The following is a 25,610-nucleotide window of genomic DNA, read 5'->3' as shown; positions in this document are numbered from 1 at the left end:
GGATAAAGAAGGTAACTTTACATGCTGTTTTGGGAACCACTTTCCTGTGATTTGTGATAAGTTGCTTGGGCACTGACTTAAGTGGGAGTGAAAGGATGGTTACCATAACCTGAGAGAAATCTTATTACATAATTTACAACAACAATCTTGACAATACTGATATTTGCTATAAAGCAAACAGTCTTGGCATGATTAAGTAAGTGTTAAAGAATACTTCCTTTACGTTACTAAAATTGTACCTCGTATGTACGATTTCGGTGGCGAAGCACTGCTGTACGCAAAGTGACCCAACACAGACGTATCTCGAGAAAAGCAAAGTAATACCTGGGTACAACATTGGAAAAAACAAACAGTTAAGCACTGTCTTGTAACAGGTAATTCATTGCTGCTTCTGCTTGGGAGGCACCGAGGTAGAATCTTTCAAGTCCTGTGCCTCTCAATGGGAACAGCGCCCTCTGTTGGTACACCTGTGGTACGTGTTAACAGTAGATACCAAGTGCGATGGCCAAAGCTCATCCAAAGGTTCCTCACTGTTAGTCACCTAAACCTCGAACAACAGCACAAAATACAAGTTGTTAACTACCAGTTGATTTTTTTCAGTGTGTTTTGAAGCTGGAAAAGAGAACCAGCTGGGAGAAATTTAATAAGGCAAGAAATGTAGAGGGGAGACCCGAGGTGCCTATAGTGGCATGGAGCAACTGGGGGAGTGGAGGACAGCGGAACTAGGCTCACTGCTGAGATGCAGCAGCTGGCAGCTGGGCACGTCAGGGTGGGAGGGACGGCAACTCATGGCATCTAAGAGGAATTAGCAGCAGTAGAACAAGTGGCAGCCCAATACAGGTTGGAAGCTGGTTGTCCTGACCAGCAGGTAGAATGCGACAACTCCACCTGGAGATGAAAATAGGTAGGGCAGAAAGTCAAAATCAAAGGTGTCCATTAGGAGGCACTGGACTGTTGACACCAGCCTGGAATTTAGGAGCAGGGGGCCAATCCCCAGGAAGGTGATTAGTGAAGGAAATCTGGGTCCTGGTATTAGAAGGCCTGGGATTCAAAAGATGTTACTGAGAACAGAGTTTGACAGTAACAGAAAAAGGCAGAAGCCCAGTTAACAGAACAGGGGCACAAAGTCTGGGCTGGACTAGCAGCAGTGTGAATGGAGAGAGGAACCGTGGGTCCAAGACTTAAGAAAGGGGCTCAGCTTTAGAGAAAGGCTAGATATCGAGATTGGGTATCAGCCAGTCCCAATGGTGAAATGTGTACCAACCACTGCCACTGATTTATTTTTACATTTTAAAAGACTATGCAAGCAATACATGTTTATGATAAAAATTAGAAATACAGATCTTCAAAAAAGGAGAAAAAACACACACAATCCCTCCAGTGTTAATATTTTGATGTATACCCTTTCAGACTGTTCTTATACATACACATATAAATTTTTCAAGCAAAATAGGATTATGCATACTGTTCTATATTTTCTCTCCCACATTTTTTAATGCTATAGAATATTCTGCTATGTGCATGAACAATCACTTACCATGTCTTTTGTTGAACATTTAATTATTTCCACTTTTCCCCAGCTATAAACAATGTTGAGTAAACTCCCTTATAGCTAAATATTTATGTATACCTTTATTTAAATTTCTAAAACTGGACTAGCTGTCTGGTCAAAGTGATGGGCATTTTAAATCTAAGACTTTTGATACTATTGCCAAATCGCCTCCTGGAAAGGTTTTGTTTTTGTTTTTAACACAGATGGCAGTTAGTGCACATTTTCTCTTGTTCTCATCAAAACGGTTTATTACCATCTAGGTAAAAAAGGGCATCTTGCTTTAATTACTAATGAAGATTACTCTTCCATTTGCATTTTTTTGTTATTTTTCAGTTCATCATCTTAGTCCATTTTAAAATGGATGTTTTTAAAATTATTGATTTGTTTAAATTTTTATATATTCAGGAGTCTAACCTTTGGTCTAATTATATGTTATAAATGGCTTTGCTCAATAACTTGTTAATTATTTTTGACATAGATGTTTTTAACATTTATGTGATCAAATTACCAATACTTTCATGCTTAGAAAGTCCCTTCCCACATTTATAATATTCTATACATATTCACCTAAATTCTGAAAGTCATTGGTGTTTTTCATCAAATGTTTCTGGTTCTTCCTCTGTGGGAACATATGTCAGCTTACCTTTTTGGCCAATTTGGTGTTAGGTGTGGTCACAGGATTTGCTCTTTATTCAATGAAATAGATATGCATCGCTTGAAAGTTTCCAAATGAAAGCTCCAAGAACCAGAGTAGTTAACATGGTTCCCTCTTTCCCTTTGCATGGAAACCGTCAGTGTTCCAGATGGGGTTCCACTATCAGCTTGGGTTCCGGAGTCAGGATGACACAGAGCTAGGTCCCCATTCTATCTGGGATGGACATGACCATGAGCAAGAAACAGACCTTTGTTGTTTTAAGCCACTGAGATTTTGGATTTGCCACCATATAATCTAGTGCATCCTGTCTAGCATTTTTAATAGTTTCATTTTGTGGTAAAATCATTAACCTATCTGAATTTATTTTGAAACTAGACTGCTGGAGTTCAAACTCTAGCCCCACCACTTACTGGCTGTGTAACATTGGGCAAGTTACTGGACTTCTTGGTATCTCAGTTTCCTCCATGTAATATATATACAATAATAATACCTACATCAAAATCTATTGTGGGGATTAATTAATATTCACAAATAGGTTAGAACAGTGCCTAGTATATGATGAATATTATTACAATGTTAGCTGTAATTACTACTACTACTACTGTGACTTTAATTTTATTCTATATTCTATAGTTTTCCCCCCAAATATATTTAATTTGGGGTTTTTTTTTCTATGACTTAAGACTATCATGTTTCTTCAATTTGAAATTCTGTTTATCTTCATTTCTGGGAAAATCTCAGCTATCACCTTTGTGGATGAGGCCTCTTTCACATTCTCTAGTCCCTTCTACCTGACCCCTGCGAGACCTAAGATTGACTGACACTTATTCAACCTGCCACAGCTCTTCGTTACTTCCATCCCTCTGTGCGCCATTCTGGATGACCTCCTCAGATTTTTCAATCAGTTCACTAATTGTTTCCTTCTGTTTCTACTATGTATCAGGCTCTGTTCTAGCTGTTTGGTGCCTGGGATACAATGAAGGAAACAGACAAACAAACAAAAAAAACCCTACCTTATGGAGCTTAATTACGGTAGGGGTAATAAACGGAAAGCATTATAAATAATTACATTATACAATACATTAGAGGGTGAGTGCTATGGAACCAAAGCAAAGGGGAAATGGGGAAGGATGATTGCCATTGTAAAGAGAATGGTCATATTAGGCTTCGTTGAGATGGTAACATCTGATCAAAGACTTGAAAGGACTTGAGGAAGTTAACATATACATATCTGGGGGATATCTTCTGGGTGGAAGAGCCAACGATCACAAAGGTGCTAGGGCAGGAGTATGCCTGATGTGTCGGGGGAACAGCATGGAAACAGGTGCGGCTGGAGCAGATGAGTGGGAAGAGAAATGTGAGAGAGGTTAAATTATACAGGGCATTGTGGGCCATTGTCAGGATACTGGCTTTCACTGGGAGTGAAATGGAGATCTGCTGCAGGGGCTTCAGCAGAGGAGTGAAATGATCTGACTTATTTTCTCAGGATCACTCTAGCCACTGTGAAGAGAACTGGCTGGGGGGGGGGGCAAGGGCAGAAGCAGGGAGGCCCTGTGGAAGACTAGTGACAGTGGCTGGGACTCAGATGGTAGCTGTATGTGTTGGCCACTGGGCTGTGTCACCCAGATCCCTCTTCAGGAATAAAGGACCTTTTGCAGCTGCTCGCGGTGCTGCAGCAGACAACTCTCAGCTGCCCTCGGCAGGCAGCTCCTTTTAGGGAAGGCCTCTGCCGAAGAAAGCTATTTTCCTCAAGGATTATGCCCTTTCCCTGGAATGACCTACATCCAATGACAACTGATGAGATGCACGGGAGAAAGGTCTGCACTTCTTACCCCAGCCTCCGGACAGACCTGAGGATTTATCTCCTCATCAGAACTCTCTGCAGCAGCAGCTGAGGCTTCCACTTAAACCACCGCGGCTAGACTTCTCCCCCTGCTCAGTCCTGCTTCACTCACTGCCTGCTATAGCTGTTGAGCCCACCAGCGCTCCCTAATCAGTCTTTGGCATGCTCATTTCCACCTGAGTCTCCTTGCCGCGGAACCCAACTTGCAGCATGATGACAATGGAGGGAAGTGGTCAAATTTTAAATACAATGTAAAGACCGGGCCAAAAGGATTTACTAACAGATTGGATGGTGCGTGTGAGAGAAAGGAATCAAAGATGATGCCAACTGGAAGGATGCATGATCTGAGTGAGTGGAAAGATGGAGTCACCATCTACTGAGACAGGAAAAGTTGAGTAAATATTTGGGGAGGAAGATCAGAGGTTCAGTTTTCAACTTGCTAAATTTGAGATATCTGCAAAATAACTAAATGGGGATGTTGAATAGGTAGTTGGAGATACTAGTCCGGAGTACAGGAGGGAGGTTTGGACTGAAGATATGAATTTGGAAGTTATCAATATAGATGATAATGAAATCCACAAGATAGGTGAGCTTGGTGAAATCTTCAAATGAGTGAGTCTAACCAGAGAAAGAAAACCAAGAACTGAGATCCGGGACACTCTAACATTAAGATATAAGAGAGAAGAGAAGTAACCAATCTTAGAGACTGAGGAGTAAACAAGAGAGGGGGTTTCCCATGATGCTAATGAAGGCGCTTCAGTACCCTTCACTAGCATGGGTCCCTCTCAGTGCTGGGAACTGCGGGGAGATGTAGGTAAGGAGAGTCTCTATGTATGCATTTCTAGTAAACTGCCTAATAACATCTCAGAAAGGGACCTAAATCTCTTATGATTCTAATAAATTGTTATTCTATCAATTATACACGTTCTTACCCGATTTGGTATTTATAATATTATATTTTCTTAAAGATTTATAATATTATACTCTTGTTCTTAAAGAGAGCTCTCAAAATTGTAGAAGCCTTAGGTACCCCAAATGTTGGATTTGCCTCTGTTAACTGGTAAAGTAAAAAAAGAACCAAAAAGAGTGTGTGTCTTGAAAGCCCAGTGCAGAAAGGGTACACCTAGGTCAAATGCTGCTGAGAGATCAGTTAGGAGGATTGAGCATGGGCCACTGGATTGTTACTGGTGACTATGACAACAGTATTTTCAGGTCAAATGGGCAGACACTGTATACAACGTTCAGTATCCGATTTTTTTAAACTTAATGAAATTAGAGATCTTTTTATACCAGTATATATGAATATGCTGTTGCTTTATAAAGAGTTGCTTCATTTTAAGGGTTACATTTTAAGGGCTATATATACCATGATTTATTTAATGGCTTAGTCTGCTATAAATGAATATTTAAACGATTTTCAACTGTATGCCATTTCTAACAATGCCAAAATGATAGCCTTTATTGTGTCACTTCACACATATATGAATATCCTTATAAATGAAAGAGAGAGGCAGCAGAATCAGAATGAGAGAGACTTGAAGATGCTGTCTGCTGGCTTTGAAGACGGAGAAAGGGGCCATGAGCCAAGGAGTGCAGGTGCTCTGAAAGCTGGAAAAGGAAGGGAATTTACTCTACTCCAGAAGGAACACAGCCCTGACAACAGCTTGATTTTCGCCCACTAAAACCCATTTCAAAAGACATCCAATCTTCAAACAGAACTGTAAGAGAATACATTTGTTTTTAGCCACTAAATTTGTGTTAATTGTTACAGTAGAAACAATAAACTAGTACCATTAATATAACAAATAAATTTATATAATTAATATAATAACAGATACAACTAATAAACTAATACATTTCAAGTAAAATAATGCAAGAGAAAAATATACTTACAAATATCTTTCTACCGTTGCCTAGAGGGAAAATGATTCCTAAAGAAATATTTATATTAACTTTCCCTTAGAAGCTGGTGGGAACATAGTAACGTCAGGAGAAGCTCTGTGTTTAAATATATACCCCTCAAGTCCCCATTGTCCTACAGAAGACAAGATACTTGAGGCTGCTCTTGGGACAGTGTTAGTGACTGTAGCGGTAATGCCAGAGGTGGGATGTTACGCATTACCTACCGGTGTGCAACCCTAGCATGCAAGCAATGAGCTGCCAACCCCCAGCGTAACCTGCACTGCTGTTTTAACTTCTGAGATTCCAATTTAGTATCTATAATGACGTGATAATTCAACTGTAAATTTGCTAGAATGTAATTACAGAAAGATGACAAGTTCAATCAAATTAACTAGAAAATTTAACTTTGATTACTCACTAATTAAGTAAAAACTGAACTTTATGAGGATTAGGTTATATATGGTAATGATTTACTTTATTTAGAAAAGCTGTAAGTGGAAGCTGGACGTGTAACTCTGAACTACAGTTTATACAGCAGAACTGTCCCCAACATTTCTACACACAGATGCAAAAGAGTCACTGGGGCCTAGAATTTCTTTAGTCTTTTGAAAATATATAATGAATGTTTCTGAGAAATGTTATTTATGTAATAAAAAGTACAAAAGACACAATAGATCTCAATTGGACAATCACTTTAACTTAGAACTAAATTTTTAAATTTGTGGTGCTTGCATTTTTATCCAAACTAATCTGGAGAATTTTCAAATGATAAATTTTCAAGAATGACTTTTTGAAACACTCTGCCCTGATTTAAATTTTCCTATATCAAAGGGCAATGTGGCTTACAGGGCTTTGAAATTGAAAAGACCTAGCCTGGGTCGTGGTAGCTATGAGTTTGGACTCTGAGCTTCTGCATCTTCAGCTATAAAACAGGAAAAAAGCTACCTTACCCGGGTGCTGTAAGAATTAGTTACAAAGTATGTAAGTGTCTAGAGCAGATCTTGGCACCTAATAAACACTCCATAAATAAATGATGAAGATAGTGTTGATAATCTCACTTGCAATCATTAGAGAATACCGGGAGAAAAATAAAGAACTTTTTTCTGGTCTAGTTTCTTGCTTGGGCATGGGGTCTCATCTTCTCCTCACATTCTTATGGAGAAAAATATACTTTAGAAAATCTTTCCCTGCTCTGTCCCCCTGCCTTCCGACCTTATACATCCTTCCTGTGTCTCTAAGCTTAATTCCCATCATCACCATGCTTGTAACTATCCAAAGCCTGAAAACTCAGTCATTCTTGACTCTTCTTTCTCCCTCAACCTGCATATACAGCCAGTCACCAAAATCTTCCTGATTCTACCTATAATGACAGCTCCTTCCTACTTTCTTTCTTCCTCTCTCTCTCCCTCCCTCTTTCTGACAAGTATTTACTTGAAAACCTATTATGTGGCAGGCACTGCTCTAGGGACTGAGAATAAACACATGAATTAAAAAAAAAATCCCTATCCTCACACTGTTTATGTTTTTGTGAAAGGAGAGAAGGGGAAAAGAGCCAAAATATCTCGGATATTATGTGGTGTTAAGTGCTACAGAAGAAAACAAGCAGACAAGAAGGATAATGCATTTGGGAGAAGTTTGCTGTGTGTTTTAGTTAGGAACCGAAAAGTGGTCAGGAGATGAGCCTGCAGAAATAAGACTTTGGACAGAAGAACGGCTCCCCAAGACCAGATAAATACCTTGAGTTGAAGGGAGAGGTCCAGAAAGAGATATAAATCTGGCAGTCATCAGTGTATAGATGGTATTTAAAGCCATGAAAATAAATGAGATCACCAATGGCCGCTGGGGGAAAAAAGAGGTCCATGGAATTATCCTTGGGGTCCAGGGTAAGACAGGGAGATGAAGAGAACCTGGCAAAGGTGAAGGAGAATGCCAGCTAGTAAGATGAAGCAAACCAGAAAGCATGACATCCTAGAAGCCAAGTGAAGAAAGAGAATCAAGGAGAGGGTGTGACTGAGTGATCAAACACAGTGAGATGAGAAGTGGGAAATGACCACTGGCTTCAGCAGTATGAAGTCACTTGTGATCTTAGGTGGGACAGCTGGGCAAAAAAAAAGGCTGATTTTTTAAGGAAGGTTCAAGAGAGAACAGGAGGATAGCACATATCAACAATATCTACAGACTTTAAAAAAAAGAAGTTTTGTTAAAAAAGGAACAGAGGAATGGAGTAGAAGCTGGAAGGGATGTGGGATTAAGAAAGACTTTTATTTCACTTTATTTTGCTTTGTTTTTCAGATGAGAGAAATAACAGTGTATTTGTATACGGAGAAGAGTGACCCAAAAGAGATGGGAAAATTGACAATGAAAATACTAACAATTGCACTGCCCTTGAGTACCAGGGAGATAAGCTTTCGTGTCCAAATGCAGGGACTGGCTTTATGATAAATAAAAGCACAGATAGTTTACCCATAATAAGAAGGGAAAGCTGAGTATATGGGTGAAGATGCAGGTAGGTCAAATATATGTGGTGGTGGGAGTATATGTAGGGCTGGTTCTCAGAGCTTTTATTTTTTTCAGAAACAGGACTCAAAGTCATGAACTGAGAGAGAAGAGGTGGAGATCTGAAGAGAGAGGATGTGCAAGAAGTCTTCTAGGAGAATGGACGAATGACTGGACTAGGGAAATGCAGTAGAACTAAGGATCCTCTTAAGGTTAGTGGTCGTGAATTTAAAGTAAAACTCGTTATCGTGGTTGCATGTTTTTTCCAGCCACTTGCAAGCACACACTGCAGCTACAGAGCTGGTGGAGGGCTGTACCGAGCCAGGGTTAAGGTTTTGTCAGGTCATTACTATTAGAAAGTGGGAGAAGGGCAGGGAGCAGAACACGTATTCAAGAGGAAGTGACAGGACAGGTCATGGTATTGACAGCCTTTCACATCTGTTCCCTTTCTGTTCACAGCCCTTGCTCTGTATCTGGTGCTCATTAACGCTAGCCTGAACTGCTTGTTCGCTGTCATGTTAAGCTCGTCTCGCCTCACTAATCACCCTGTGCACATGGCTCACGTTTATTTTTGTTTTTCCCATTCTCCTCCTCACTCCTTGCCTTTAAGAACCAGACATTATCTCAGAGAAAGACAAAAACCATGTGAAAACCATTCATTTATATGTGGAATCTTAAAAAAATTAAAATAACCACAAGCAAACAAACAAACACACAAATAGACTCATAGCAGAAAACAAATTGCTGGTAGCCAGAGGGGAGGGAGTGGACAAAATAGGTGAAGGGGGTTAAGAGGTCAAACTTCCAGTTATGAAATAAGTAAGTCAGGGGATGTAATGTGCAGCACAGGGAGTACAGGCAATAATACTGGAATAACTTTGTGTGGTGACAGATGGTTACTAGACTTATCATGGTGATCAATTCATAATGCATATACGTGTTGAATCACTATGATGTACACTTGAAACTAACATAATATTGCATGTCAACCATACTTCAATAAAAATAAACATTTTTAAAAATAAAGGAAAAAGAACAGACAGTTCTTGTAACATGTCTATTCTGAAACCACAACTAAGCTGGACTACTCCCAGAATTGATTTCCGCATTAATTGTATTTGCATGGAACACTGCATAAACCTTTATGAGAGCATTTATCAGATTATAACTATGTATTTGCCTTTCCCTGATTTTTCACTATAATGTAAGCTTAATAAACATCTTATGCAGCACCTAACACAGTGCCTATATCAGAACACTCAATAATTTGACATAACAGTTTCCCAAAGCAATAGAAATAAAAACAAAAATTAACAAATGGGACCTAATCAAACTTATAAGCTTTCATAAACAAAATGAAAAGACAACCTACAGAACGGGAGAAAATACTTGCAGACAATGCAACTGACAAAGGTTTAATTTCCAAAATATACATACAGCTCATACAACTCAATAAAAAAAAAAAAAAAAAGAACAACCCAATAAAAAAATGGGCAGACCTATATAGATATTTCTGCAAAGAGGATATACAGATGCCTAAGAGGCAAATGAAAATATGTTCAACTTCACTAATTATTAGAGAAATCAAATCAAAACTACAATGAGGTATCACCTCACACCAGTCAGCATGGCCATCATTAAAATGTCTACAGATAATAAATGCTGGAGACAGTGTGGAGAAAAGTGAACCCTCTTACATTGTTGGTGGGAATGTAAATTGGTACAGCTGCTATGGAAAAGTGTATGGAGGTTCCTTAAAAAAAACTAAAATTGGAGTTACTATATGATCCAGCAATCCCAGTACTAGGGATATATCTGGAGAAAACTCTAATTCAGAGAGATACACACGTTCCAACATTCATAGCAGTACTATTTACACATAAACCATGGTGGAAAGGAATAGGAAAAGAACACATACATAGGAGCGAACTCTAATATGAAAAGATACATGCACCCCAATATTCATAGCAGCACTATATACAATAGTCAAGACATGGAACCAACCTAAATGTCCATCGACTAATGACTGGATAAAAACGTTGTGGTATATTTACACAACGGAATACTACTCTGCCATAAAAAAGAATAAAGTAATGCCATTTGCAGCAACATGGATGGACCTAGAGATTGTCATTCTAAGTGAAGTAAGCCAGAAAGAGAAAGAAAAATACCATATGATATCACTCAAAAAAAAAAAAGGCACTATGAACTCATCTATAAAACAGAAACAGACTTCAGACTTAGTAAACAATCTTACGGTTACTGGGGAAAGGGGGTGGGAGGGGATACATTTGGGAGTTTGAGATTTACAAATGTTAGCCACCATATATAAAAATGGAAAAAAGTTTCTTTTGTATAGCACAGGAAACTATGTTCAGTATCTTGTAATAACCTTTAAAGAAAAAATATGAAAATGAATATATGTATGTATATGCATGACTGGGACATTATGCTGTACACCAGAGACTGACATACTGTAATTGACTGTACTTCAATAAGAAAATCCATGTGTGTGTGTATATATATATATATATAAAACTAAATATATATATAATCATTTTGCTGTACACCAGAAATTAACACAACATTGTAAATCAACTATACTTCAATTTAAAAAGTAATAATTTGACATGAATACATGATTAAAGGTTATCTGATTGCACCTGGGCCTTTCTTAACTCCACTCAATGGCATTAAATGTCTGTAAGTCTGGCACACTCTAATATGTCAGTGCTGCCGCTAAGCACATGCTAGACACGCCAAGCACATGACAGAGGATTTGTCACACACTAGGAAGAGTCAATTCCCGTGCCTTCCCTTTACTATATAAAAATTCTTCCCTATAAATATCTTACACATTTCGGACAATAAGTTAACTTTTGTAGGTTGTCATGATGTCATTAAGTAGTAGAACCTGAAAATGATATTATCAAACTACCCAATTTACTGCCATGGAACAAGGATTGTCTTCTGTTTGAACACATTTTAAAACTCTGACATAATTTAAAACTTTCAACACCACTAAGTATTTTTACAAATTTCATGCAAAATAAAAACTAAACATTAGAATACTAAAAAGTTGACTTATTACTCAAAACATTCTTTCTATAATATGCAGTGCTGTTGCCTATGAAATTTAGGTAACTGAGTTACTCAGAAGAGTACCTGTGTATCCTTGTAACACAGGCCCAGATTTTCCTTCAAGAGGATTACTGGATGTCTTCTCATTTATATACAGACAACAGCAATGCCATACGCCATCTAATTTTGTAGTCTCATCACAAAACTCAATAAATGTGTTATGACCAAGAGCATGACCAGAAATATTAAGTTCTCTCCATTATCATCAACAGTTTCCCTATAGAGCAGTTGTGTTGCTAGACAGCTCTGACAAAGGAAAGCCTATAATTAGTGACAAGAAAAGGCTTTCTTCTTTCTTATGTCATACATAAACACACATGCGGGTGCACGCAAACACACAATAGAAATAACGTGAAAAAGCAACCTATGGAATAGGAGAAAATATTTACAAATCATATATCTGATAAGGGGTTAATATACAAAATATATTAAGAAATCATACAATCCAATAGGAAAAAACAAACAACCCAACTGAAAAAATGGGCAAAGGAACTGAATAGAAGTTTTTCCAAAGAAGACATACAAATGGCCAACAGGTACGTGAAAAGATACTCAACATCACTAATCATCAGGGAAATGCAAATCAAAACCACAATATGTTATCACCTTATACCTGTTCAAATGGCTACCATCAAAAATACCAGCCCCCCCCCCCCACCAAAAAAGACAAGTGTTGGCAAGGGTATGGAGAAAGGGAACTCTAGTGCACTGTTGGTGGGAATGCAAGTTGGTACAACCACTATGGAAAACGATATGGAGGTTACTCATTCCTGCTCTCAACAAAAGTCTGCCCTATGAGTGGAAGCAGGGAGCCCCTGACTTCTTGGCAGCATTCTCCTGCAATTTAGCATCTGTAACACAGAGCTGAAGAGCATGAGAAATACTGGCCACCCGCCCCTCCTGCAGAGATACTGTAGCCCTTGACTAGAAGTTACAGGGAAAGGGAACCCCTTCTTCCTGGCCACACTCAAGCTGGATTGAAGCTCCCATCATGCTGATCTGGGGGCTATGAGGGGAGAAAGTGCATCATGGTTTCAGGGCTACAGACTGTTCTTACTGAGATTCAGTAGCTTTTCTTGAATAATATTTTTTTTTAATTTGGTGACTTCATGTATGACCTTAAAACAGTTTCCAGATAGTTTAAATTTTTTTTAAAATAATTTTCACCAGTTATGATTTTTCTACTAGGAATGGTTCTGTGGGCCTCCCTATGTTACTATTCCAAAAGTGGTAATTTCCACTCAATATAGTTAAGTACAGAAACTATATAAATAAAGAATTAACTTTATTGTACATTCAAAATTTTACTGAGTACTAAGCAAAGTACCAGGCTACATATTACCTACATAAAAAAATAAACTTTCAGATTTTTGTATTTTCCAACTTTTAATTAATAACTATATTAAAGAATGGGATTTTAAATCTTTACTATTTTTTAAAATAAAAAAATTAATGGTATATTTGAAATCACTGGAAATTTCCTTAACATTGTTTCCAGGGTTATTTCAAACTTTAATTTTACAAATAAATTTTATAAAGTCTTTGGACTTCAGTTCTTGGAATGTATGATTAATTAAACCTGCTTGAGAGATTCTCATTTAACTCTTTTTTTCTTAAACAGATGCATAATCACCGCCACTATTACCAATCAGAAACCTGCTAATCCAAACAGCTGGGACTGATTTACATTTAATCAAGCAGGAGTTACCATGTGGAATCTAGACATTTTCTCCACAACACATATTGATATTCACTCAAAATCAAATTATTAATCTATCTATCTATGTGTGATCTTTTAAAAGAGGATATCATTTAGGCAATTCTACATAAACTACATATTTCCTATTTGTGATTAAGATGTTTCTATTTTAGTAGATATGAAAAAGATCTAGGTAAATCTAAACATCTACAATATCAGCATATGAAAATGATCAAAGAGTCAAAATGCTTGAATCATAACACTTCAAACTGATTTCAAGACATTTAATTATTTATTCAATACCTTTAATAGAAAAGTATCAATAAAATGCTTTCTCTAAACATCTTGGGATGGCTTAAACATGAATCTGACGTTGAATTTAAGAATCTGTGCCTTTACCTCTCCTGGCTGGAGAAGACATGTAGCTCTTATTCTTCCACCTAGTCCCACATAAGAACAAAAGTTAACCTTATCCCAAACTTAGAACATTTAATTTGATAATAAACATGGCTTGGACTTCAGGAGGATTTAGTTAACAACACAGGTATTTTCTAAAGTATCTTGAGTTAGAGAATTTAAAACAAGAACTATACATTTTAATTTTTCAACTTACCTGATATAAATAATCTTCAAATACAAAATAATAATCATCATTGCTTGCTGTCAACTTCACATCCTATAATTAAAAGTAGAGAGCAATGAAAAAAACCTAAATGAATGTGTCTATAGTACTAAGACATAAAAGCAACATCTAGAAATAATACTGCAATGATTTGATTACTTTAGGTATGACTATAAATGTTTCAATTAGATTTTATCACTGTACTTATCACACGCAAACTTATAAATTTACTCAACTAATATATGAGATACATTATTTGACCTCAAATTGTTCAGACGTTTTTGGTTCCATTAGTACTTCTTTATTATTTATTTCAATTTTATCCCCTTTAAATATAATATTTAGGTCTCTTGAAATTAGAAAAACAGATGTAAACATAACATCCAAAAGCAACTATAACAATCTGGCCTCAAATTATTGTTCCAATCTCATCCTCCACTGTTCAAGTCCACATTCTTGCCATTCCCTCAAAATACCAAAAATCTTTTGTGTTTTTGTGATTATTCACTTGCAAGTCATCGCTTGCCAAACAAACAAAGACAATGTTTATTTCAATCTCACCAGCAAGAAAATATACATAGTAGAAATACTGGAACAATTACAAAGAAATATAGCAGAAATCCATGATAATATTGCTCAGCCTACAAAATTCAATTGGGCTGTTAATCAAAGCAGCAATTAGGAGAGAATGAAATGAATTATGGATGACTTCGGAGGCAGTGGATGTGTGCTAAATCTGGAAAAACTGAAAGACACAGATTAAGAGAAGGGAAAGGAGCCAGTCTAAATCACAACATAGGCAGCCGTAGAGATCATGCAGTCTCAACAGGGATAGTATTGCCTCTAAGGGGGTGGGAATTGGGTCCTGGGAACCCAAAATTTTTACATAGTACAATGGTTTGTGGACCTCCAAAGCTTATCCCTACCCAACAAAATCTTATTCTTTAGTATTTCATTTTTTATATTAAAGAATTTTTTCTCTTTAGGGGTATAATAATGAAGAAAAAGTTGAGAAACACTGGCATAAACTGTCAGATCATAGTAAGTAGTGGAAAACTGTAGATGGTGTGGATTCAAAGCAGGTTTGTAGAAAAAAATATGTAGTCCAGAGAAGACCATTTAATATTTTAGCTTAAGGAGGGCTTGGTGTTCTGTATTTAAGCACTGCTGTGTTTCTTTCATTCATTTCTTTAACCACTAAAATAATTCTACTTTAGTTTCAGTTAAATTAAGAATGAGTCTTTGCCAAAGGGAGTTGTAATGAACCTTCAAATAATTTTTTAAAACGTTCATTCCCTCAAGGGCTGACTTTAATAACGTTTGGAGTTGCTCCAACAAGATAGCAGAGCTCAACTAACACAAGTCAGGAACAACTAGAGACAGAGATCTTCCTAAAAACACTCATGTTCTGGACAGTCAGGATTGATTCTACCAAAATTTATAGTCAATTCTTCAGATACAAACTGTCCATCTCTTTCTCACAGCAGATTTTCTTTACTGATTCTAGTGGAAATTCATGCTGGCAGCCAAGAGAACTCTCATGCTAGCACTCTTCGATTTTCTGAACTTCTCTTGTGAGCCTTCTCTCATTTGAACAGAAAAGAGGTTGAAGGTCTTAAAGCCCAAAGATCTTGTAGGCTGTTGCTAAAATAATCCTCTGAGCACGATCATTTGACCTCAAAGTTAACAGTAGTATCTGTGATCTAAATCTATGTAAAACCTCTGTGAGAGTCAAGACTTTTGATGAAAACATCTTGCATTCTCTTCACTTTCATCTTTCCTCCCTGTAGAGCAAAGTGGTTAAAGGTACGATTGTGAAGTCAGATTACCTAGGTTCAAATCTTGGCTTTGCTACTTAATATGTGAAATTTAAACACATTTCTTTAATATTTCTTTACCTTGCTTCCCTCATCTGTACAATGGTGAAGTGACAGTACTTCCTGTTTTGCTGTAACACATGTATCAATATGTGGCTGGTGAGTAAGGGAAAGATGTCAGTATCACTTAGAAATAGTGTTGGTTCATATGTGATTTTTCTTTAAAAAAGAAGAGCCAGAACAGCAGGAGTAGAATTATAACCTCCAGTAGGAAAGGAAAAAGCCTTCAGCTCAGCTGCTGCACAGGCATGAGCCCTTATAACTGTATTTCAGGAAAATGAAAAATGAATGAGTGCACTGGGGGCCCCCACTCTGGAGAAGCACATCCCCTAGCCTTGCACATCTCTTTGCTGCTGCATTTCCTCTTGCACCCACTTGAACAGCAGCCTCAGTGGCCCAGCGCACCACTTCTATCTGCATTATTTTAGCATTTACACTTCATTATTTTTGTACATTTTTAATAGCTCCTGCAGAAGCAGCCTGCCTAAGCTGTCCAGTTCATATCCCCAGCTATGAATTCTTGTTTTTGTTAGCACTCTGGTTACAAAGTTGCGAAAGCTACCCCAATACTATTTCCCCCATAAACATTATTTTTAATGCATGATTTTGCAGAATACACGTGTTTTTCCAAGAAAAAACAATGCATTTATCATTTACAGCCCAGATGCTTGTATATATAGTACCCTTAAGGTAGCTGTCAGAATCAAATGACAATTTATGGAAAGAGTTTGGAACAACATATGGCACATAGTAAGCAATCATTAAATGCTAGTAGTCATTATTATTAACCTTGGCCATGTTCTCCTGAGACAAATCTTTAAATTCTCAATGTGTAATCTTCTGTCCCCTGTTTCTGAGATCTGGAATATATGACCGACTCCTCTATGTTACAAATTCTAAATCTAAAATTTATTTTTAAAACAACCCAATTATTTAAAAAAATTTTTCCTTTTTCAGTTTCATTAGGTAGAATTACAGTTTACACATATACATTATATTGCATGTAAATACATATATACAATATACTGCACTTTTTTTAGTTTATTGAGATACATATACATATATATATACACTGATCATTGTTTCTAAGAACAGGTTAGAGCTTTAGCTTTTCAAACTTACAAAATTATCAGAGGAATAAAGCCAACCACAAAAAAAGAATCAACAGAATGTGGTAATCCAATTATACAGGACAGTCAATAAACAACCCAATTATTAATCTAGAATCAGTCATATCCTACATCATGCTTTCAGCATCTACATCTTGACTCTCAACTTAATATCAGATGTCTAGGAACAAAACCTCAATGTATCCCTATCTAAAACTTGAGATGTGCTTAATTATATGGTGTGAAAGTAGAATAAATTAAAAATAAAACATGACTTCAACATAATAAAACAAATAAATAAGTAGGCCCTAAAGAATCATGAGATAAATAAGATAAAAGTTCCATAGTCTAGTTTTCCTTTTAGTTGCTTTTTTAGTCTGTGAAAAACTTGTATTTATAAGGACAAGGAATGCTTATCATTCTCTTAATCCAAAAATGGGAGGGCCAGGCAAGGATCTTGAGAGGTTAGCTTCAAAGAGGAAAAAAATAACATTGAATGGAAACTACAAATTTTGAAGGTCAAACTAAACTTATAAAGTATAATGATCACTTAAAATTATTTTTCAAGGCTAATAGGTATCATCATATATAATGCAGTCCCTGAATGTTGAAAACTCTCAATAATTGCTTACTGATTTTAAAGAAATGGAAAAACTATGTACACTTGTACTTACTTTATAAATTAGACTGTCCACCAAAAGGTCATGTTGTATCACATTTGTCTTAAGCTGCTCATAATACAAGATGTCCTAGATTTAAAAATAAAACAAACAAAAACATTAAAAATCAATCACATTTATAAAGTCAGCCTCAAACTTTAATAAGTAGTATCCTCTAGGACTATAAACACTAGAGGATAAGGACTTTATTTTACTCGCTACAGTCTCTATGTCTGGCCAACAGTGGATGCTCAATGTGTATCCTAATCCCATCAGTTAGGATCAAATCTGACACGTGGTGGGCATTCAATCAATGCTTGCTAAACTGATTAACTGTAATTTAACTTTAATAGCAAACACAGTGCTTATTAAGTAATTATTAGGTTCCAGGAACTGTTTTACCCACTATACATGGCTTAATCTATTTAAACCCATGCCAACAGAATAAAACAGTTCAACTTGCTGTCCAAGACTACAAAGGTAGTAAGATTTGATCCCAGGAAACCTGGCCCCAGAATCTATATAAAAACCTAGAATGACTACCCTATACTGTCTTTCTAAAACCTTAATTACTATAAAATAAAAAAAATTTAAACATACTAAATCATCCCTGAGGTAGTAAAAGCAATCAAATAGCATAAGAAAAAAAGTCAGGTTTTAAAAAATAATAGAATATGGTACTACAGCAATAGAAAACCTGATTAACTCTAAACAGTGATATGCCTACGCTAATGTTTAATTTAATAGAGAATAAGAAATAGAAGGAAGAGAGGAAAGACAGGAAGGAGAGAAAAGGGGAGGGAAGGAAAAGAAGGAAAGCCAGAGGAAGGGAAAGAGGGAGGAGAGATTTAAGATGTAATCCAGTTAAGCATCAGATTAATAGCGGGTCAGGCATTCATAATAAAGGTTAGAAAAAAAAAAAGAAGAAGAAGGTTAAGAGTAAGAGGGTAGTAGCTGTGTTAAAGAGATGGAAATATCATCTCATTACTTTAGCTGATCCCTGTGTTCCTCCCAAACCCTCCAGCCATCTCCCAGGCACTCGAGCCCTGGTTTCTGCCCAGACCCATACTGCTAGGCTCCATCAGTACACACCAGTCTGTGTGATTCTTTCTGAAGATACTCCCTCAAACAAGCAAGAGGTGTGAAACAGGGTCATCTGGGACAAAGAAGAATATCTGTTGAACGCAGCTGCCTTGGCAGAGTGATTCCCAACCCTATTTTTCCTGAAATATGATTTATTTGCCTTGAAAAGACTCTTAATACACAGTTCTCTGATTTGAGTCAAAGTGCTCTTTGCCTCAAGATAATCTGGGGATTTACTGGCTATTTTTAGTCACTTTAATTTTAAATAAAAAGCCTTACTTTGTTCTCATTCATGATGTTTTGATTTCTTTTTTTTTTATGATGATGTTTTGACTTCTTACCTGAGCAAAATAATTTACTATTTTATTTACTCTATTGTATACATTAAATTCATCTCTCTGGCTAGAGTAAAAGAACATTTTTAAAGGCAGGAACAACACCTAATTCAAATACCAATCCTTGACAACTGGCAAAGGGCATAGTATTATACTTTAATGTTTTCTAGTGAACGTAGTGGAAAAGTTGAGAAGCTTAGAGTCATGTCTCTTTTTAAAAATACAGTAAGTTTAAAATTAAAAAATGATATATGACCATTAAAATAAGTGAGGCAGTCTGAAGCTGGATAAAGAAAAAGCTAATAATCTTTCTTTCTTCCATCCCACCTCCCTGAAGAAACATTTTATTTATGTTGTATCTATAACATTATTATAATTTGTGTTTTTCCATAATTTTCTTCATGCTTATACAAACATATATCATAGTTAGGGATTTTAGTTATGGTTTTTTAGCATAAAATGGAATCACTCTATATTTATTATTCAGCTTCCAGTGATATGTCATCTCTGTCAACAAATATATATCTATCTTATTCTTTTTAATAACTACATACACTTTAATATTTTTAAAGCAGTGCTGCCAGTGTATCACAATTTATTTAACCATCCCCCTATAGATGGATATTCAGGTTGTTTCTAGTTGTTTGTCACAACAAATACTGCAATAAATATCCCCATGCACATATGCTTTTGTGTCTATGCGATACACTGGCAACATTAGGATTGAAGGCTGAAGGCTACATATATCTTTAGTTGTACTACAGACTGCCTACTTTCCAAAAAAGCATCAATTCAAATTCCCACCAGCACCCCATGAGAGTAAAAGTTTACCTATATCCTCATCATTTTAACTTTTCCATGGATAAAAAATGGCTTATCATATTGTTGTATTAATTTGCACTTTCTCAAATACCAGTAAAGTTGAACATTCTTTCATATGCTTATCAGCCATTTGAATTTCCACTTCAATGATTTACCTATTTTCCTCTAGATTATATTTATTTTAGTAATTTGTCAGACTCTTTTTTATAAGTAGGATTATCCCTTTGTCATTTGTGTTACAAAAGCTTTTTCTTCAAATTAAATTGTGTTGTTATTTGATTTTTGTTTATGGTTCACATTGGCAAAGTTTTAAAAAAAATCTTTTAAAAAATTCTTTATGTTCTAGGCTTCTTGCCTTACACAAGCCTCTCCTACACTACATGTTTACAAAAATATCTTCCTAAAATTGCTATGTTTTAATTTAAATACTTATAATCTACCTGGAACTTATTTTTATATATGGTAGGAAAGGTCTGACTGTTTTCTTTCAAAAATTGTTATCCACATCATTTACTAAGTATACCATGCACTTCCAGTTGAAATAAAACTTCAATACTTCTCTATCAGAAATGGATTCAGGAGGCAGAAAATCAGTAAGGTCAAGGTTGAACTCAACAATACCATCGGTTAACTTGATACAATGGACATCTATTTATTACTTCATCCAACAACAACAGAATATACATATTTCTCAAGTTCACATGGAACATTCACCAAGATAGACCACATTCTGGGTCATAAAACATAACCTTAACAAATTTAAAAGAACAGAAATCATACAATGTCAGCTCTCGGACCACAGTGGAATTAAACTAGAAGTCAATAATAGAAAGATAATTGGAAACCCCCAAATACATAGTGATTAAACAACATACTTCTAAAAAACACATGGGTCAAAGAAGAAATCTCAAAAGAAATTTTAAAATACATTGAACTAAATGAAAATGTAGCTTAGTAAAATTCATGGGATGCGGTAAAAGTAGTGCTTGGAGGGAAATTTATAAAACTGAATGCATATTATTAGAAAACAAGAAAGATCTAGAATCAATAATCTTAGTTTTTACTCTAGGAAACTAGAAAAAGGCAAATTAAATTGAAAGTAAGCAGAAGAAAAGAAATGATATGACTTAGAACAGAAATAAATGAAATTAACAACAGGAAATCAAAACAGAAAAATCATCGAAACCAAAAGCTGGTTCTTTGAAAAGGTCAATCAAACTGGTGAGCCTCTAGCCGGGCTAACTGAAAAAAAAAAAACAGAAAGGACACAACTTACCCAAATCAGAAATGAAAGAAGAAACATCACTACAGATCATGTGGACATTAAAAAAGATAATAAAGGAATACTATGAACTATGAAAGGGATAAATGAATAATCTGCCCACAAATTTGATAATCCAGGTAAAATGGATCAATTACTTCACAAAACAATTTGCCAAAATTCACACAAGAAGAAACAGACAATCTGAATAGGCCTGTATCTATTAAAGCAATTGATTTAACAACTAATATCCTTTCAAAACAGACAGTTAACAGGCCCAGAGGGGTTCACTGGTGAATTCTACCAAACATTTAAGGAAGAAATTCTACCAATCCTCTACAATTTCTTTCAAAGGACAGAAGCAGAGGGAATAATTCCTAACTTATTCTATGAAGCCAGCATTAGCCTAATACCAAAACAGGACAAAGACATTACAAGAAAAGAAAACTACAGATGAATATCTCTCATGAACACAGACGTAAAAATTCTCCGCAAAATGTTAGCAAAATCAAACCAACAACGTAAACACAGAATTATACATCACAACTAAGTGGATTTTATCCCAAGTCTGCAAGACTGGTTCAACTTTTGAAAATCAGTTAATGTAGTCCATCACATCAACAGGATAAAAAAGAAAAAAACACATGATCATATCAATAGGTACAGAAAAAGCATCTGGAAAAATCTAACACACATTCACAATAAAAACTCTCAGTAAACTAGGAATAGAAGGGAACTTCTCAATTTAATAAAGAATATTTACCAAAAATGTACAGCTAACATCATACTTAAGGGTGAGATATTCAAGGTTTTTCCCCTAAAATCAGGTACAAGGTAAGGGTGTCCCATCTCACCACTCCTTTCAAAATCATGCTGGAATTTCTAACTAATGATATACAACAAGAAAAGGAAACAAAAGGTATACAGATCAGGAAGGAAGAAATAAAACTGTCTTTGTTTACAAATGACATGATTGTCTACGTAAAAAATCCAAAAGACCAGATCAAAATACTTCTGAAACTACTGAGCAATTACAGCAAGGTTGTAAGATATCAGATTAATATACAAAATTAAATTTCCTATATACAAGCAATGAACAAGTGAAATTTGAAATTAAAAACAAAATATTTATATTACTACCCAAAAATGATGTCAACTTAGGTATAAATCTAACAAAATATGTACAAGATCTATATGAGGAAAACTATAAAACTCTGATGGACAAAATCAAAGAGGAAACAAATAAATAGATATCCATGTTCATGTCTAGGAAGACTCAATATTGTAAAGACATGCATTCTTCCCAACTTCATCTACAGATTCAATGCAATCCTAATCAAAATCCCAGTAAGCTGTTTTGTCAACATCAACAGACTGATTCTGAGGTTTATGTGGAAAAGCAAAAAGACCCAGAATAGCCAACACAACATTGCATGAGAAGAACAAAGTTGGAGAGCTGACACACTACTCAACTTCATGACTTACTATAAAACTACAGTCATCAAGACAGTGTGGTGTGGCAAAAAAACAAATAGATCAATAAAACAGAATAAAGATTCCAGAAACAGACCCACATAAATATAGTCAAGAGATCTTTGACAAAAAGCAAACACAATACAAAGGAGCAAAGACAGTGTTTTCAACAAATGATACTGAAACAGATATTCACATGCAAAAAAAATTAATCTAGACACACATCTTTCATCCTTCACAAAAATTAACTCAAAATGGATCACAGACCTAAATGTAAAATGCAAAACTATAAAACTCCTCGAAGATAGCAGAAGAAAACCTAGATGACCTCAGGTATAGTGATGTCTTTTTAGATATAACACCAAAGACATGATCCATGAAAGAAATAGTGACTAACCTGGCTTCATTAAAATTGAAAACCATGCTCTGCAAAAGACACATCTGATGAAGAACTGTTATTGCAGATTTACAAAGAACTCTTAAAACTCAACACTAAGAAAACAAAAAACCCAATTAAAAAGTGGGCCAAAGACCTTAACAGACACTTCACCAAATAAGACATATAGACAGATAATAAGCATATGAAAGACGTTCCACACCATATGTCACCAGGGAAATGCAAATTAAAACCACAGTGAGATACCACTACACGTCTAGTAGGATGGCCAAAATTCCCAGCACTGACGACACGAAATGCTGTTGTGGATATGGAGCAACAAGGGCTCTCATTCACTGCTGGTGGAAGTACAGATTGGGAGAGCCATTTTGGAATATAGTTTGGTGGTTTTCACGAAACTAAGCATTCTCTTACCATATGGTTCAGCAGTTGTGCTCCTTGGTTTTTACCCAAAGGAGCTGAAAACTGTGTCCACACAAAAACCTACATGCAGGTGTTGACAACAGCTTTATTGATAATTGCCAAAACTTGAAAGCAACCAAGGTGTCCTTCAGTAGGTGAATGAATAAACTGTGGTACAGTCAGACAATGGATTATTCAGCACCAAAAAGAAACGAAAACTATCAAGCCATGAAAAGACATGGAGAAACCTTAAATATGTATTACTAAGTGAAAGAATCCAATCTGAAAAGGCTACAAAATATACAATTCAACTATATGACGTTCTATAAAAGGCAAAACTATGGGGACAGAGGGGAGTTGGGGGAAAAGGGGAGGATGGAGCTAGGAGAATTTTTTTATAGCAGTGAAAACACTACCTGTTATTATACATATGTTATTATATGTTATTATAATATTATACATAACATATATGTTATTATATGTTATGTATAATATTATACATACAAACCCATAGAAAGTACACCAAGATGAACCTTAATGGGAACATTGGACTTTGAGTGATTATGATGTGTCAGTACAAGTTCAATCAGTTGTAACAAATGTACCACTCTGGCGGAAGATGTTAATAACTGGGGAGGCTACCCATGTGTCAGGGTAGAAGGTATGAGAGATCTCTGTATCTTCCCCTCAATTTTGCTGTAAACTTAAAACTGCTCTAAAAAATCTAGTCTTAATAAAGAAATATTGCTTTAGAACAGTTTGAATAATTTTAATTTATTACTTTTATTTTGTTATTTAAAAGTTGTCTTGGTTTACATTTATATTAACATAAAAGAGCAAAGTAAAATTAATTAAAGGAAATATTTCTTTAGATAATATATACTGCAGGCATGTATTTATACCTGCATGATTAGCTATAACTTATAAATTCCCACAGGGAATTTCATTTTAATTGCTATTCTAAATAATAATTTGTTTGTAATTGCATTTATAATCCTTCTCATTATAAATTAATAACAAATATGCTTCATGACCAAGCTAGAAAATAAATATTTTAATAAAAGGAAATCACTAAAATTCTAATTTTAGTACAGTATGCTTCCATAAGAAAGATATCTTCAGAGGAGTTGGGGTATAACTCAGTGGTAGACCGCATGTGTAGCATGCATGAGATCTTGGGTTCAATCCTCAGTACCTCCATTAAATAAATAAACAAATAAATAAACAAACCTAATTACCCCCCCAAAAAAACCCAAAATATATATGTATCTTCAGAAAATTGTGGATAACTTAATGTTTAACTTTAGACATAGAAGAGAGTTACTAACAAAAATCTACTTTCATTTCTAGAGAAAAAAGAAAAATATATCAGAGAATTTGAGACCTAGAAGGGACCTTAGATAAACTTCATCCATTTTTCTTATTCGTACATTAAGAAAATGAGATCTGGCCAAGTTAACTGCCTTAGCCAAAATTACAGAAATATCTAGGGACTGAATTAGTCCTCCTAATTCCCAGTCTATGGTATTTGGTTTCAATAGTTTTTAGTGTAATTTATTCATATAAAATGAAGGAAATACATAGATAGAAGAGTCAAAATTACAACATAATGTTATAATGATAAGGGACAATTTTATATTAGTATTTTAAATTTATTCTATAAAACACACAAGCATTTATAAAATACAACAATTGCCAACAATATAATAGGATATTTTAAGAGTACCTTGTATAAGCTCTGACAATATTGATATTTAAGAGTAATAAGTTATGATTATAAAAAGCAATCTCTGAAAAACAAGATAAAGCAAATTTTCAGCATCAGAGAATATTTAAATTTTAGTATATGTATTTATTTGGTGTTTTATGCAGACTTAAACTATCTTTTTAACTAAAGGAAAAAGGAAATGTACTCTCAGGAAATCAAAGAACGCACAGAACACTTCTAACATTTTACAGTTAATTATTCATTGAGCATTTACATGGGCCTACCATTTCTAGTCACTGTTCAAGATATTGACATTAGAGTTGATGAAGAAAAAAAAAATTCCTGTCCTTAGGTACTCAATCTAGAAAGGGAGACAGCCAAATACAGTAAGAGGTATGATATATGATTCTCTGTCTTTAGGTCATTGCTCCTGTCCTCATTATGGTGGGAGAAAAGAAGAAGGAAGTATCTAACTGTGGCAGTGATGGAGTTGGGAGAAGACAAAGTAAGGAGAAGTCAGGAAGTCTTCTCAGAAAAGGTGATGGAACAAGCTACACATGAAAGAAGTGCAGAA

At 35.5% G+C, this 25,610-nt stretch overlaps 1 protein-coding gene across 8 annotated transcripts in view; it reads right to left on the bottom strand.

Moving 5' to 3' along the window:
• TBC1D19 (TBC1 domain family member 19) overlaps positions 1–25,610 on the bottom strand; it is a 138,044-nt gene that overhangs the window by 40,700 nt on the left and 71,734 nt on the right. For all 8 annotated transcript variants that reach the window (XM_032495330.1, XM_032495325.1, XM_032495314.1 and 5 more), the window contains 3 exons: positions 17,571–17,645; positions 13,902–13,964; positions 240–324 (listed from right to left, as the gene is read on the bottom strand). In XM_032495330.1, the coding sequence (XP_032351221.1) occupies positions 240–324; positions 13,902–13,964; positions 17,571–17,645 (223 nt within the window). The remainder of the gene's footprint in view (positions 1–239; positions 325–13,901; positions 13,965–17,570; positions 17,646–25,610) is intronic.

Source organism: Camelus ferus, chromosome 2, assembly GCF_009834535.1.
Source record: "Camelus ferus isolate YT-003-E chromosome 2, BCGSAC_Cfer_1.0, whole genome shotgun sequence".
Taxonomy (NCBI): Eukaryota; Metazoa; Chordata; class Mammalia; order Artiodactyla; family Camelidae; genus Camelus; species Camelus ferus.
Note: the sequence above shows the minus strand (reverse complement) of the source record. Positions and strands in the feature narration are given on the sequence as shown.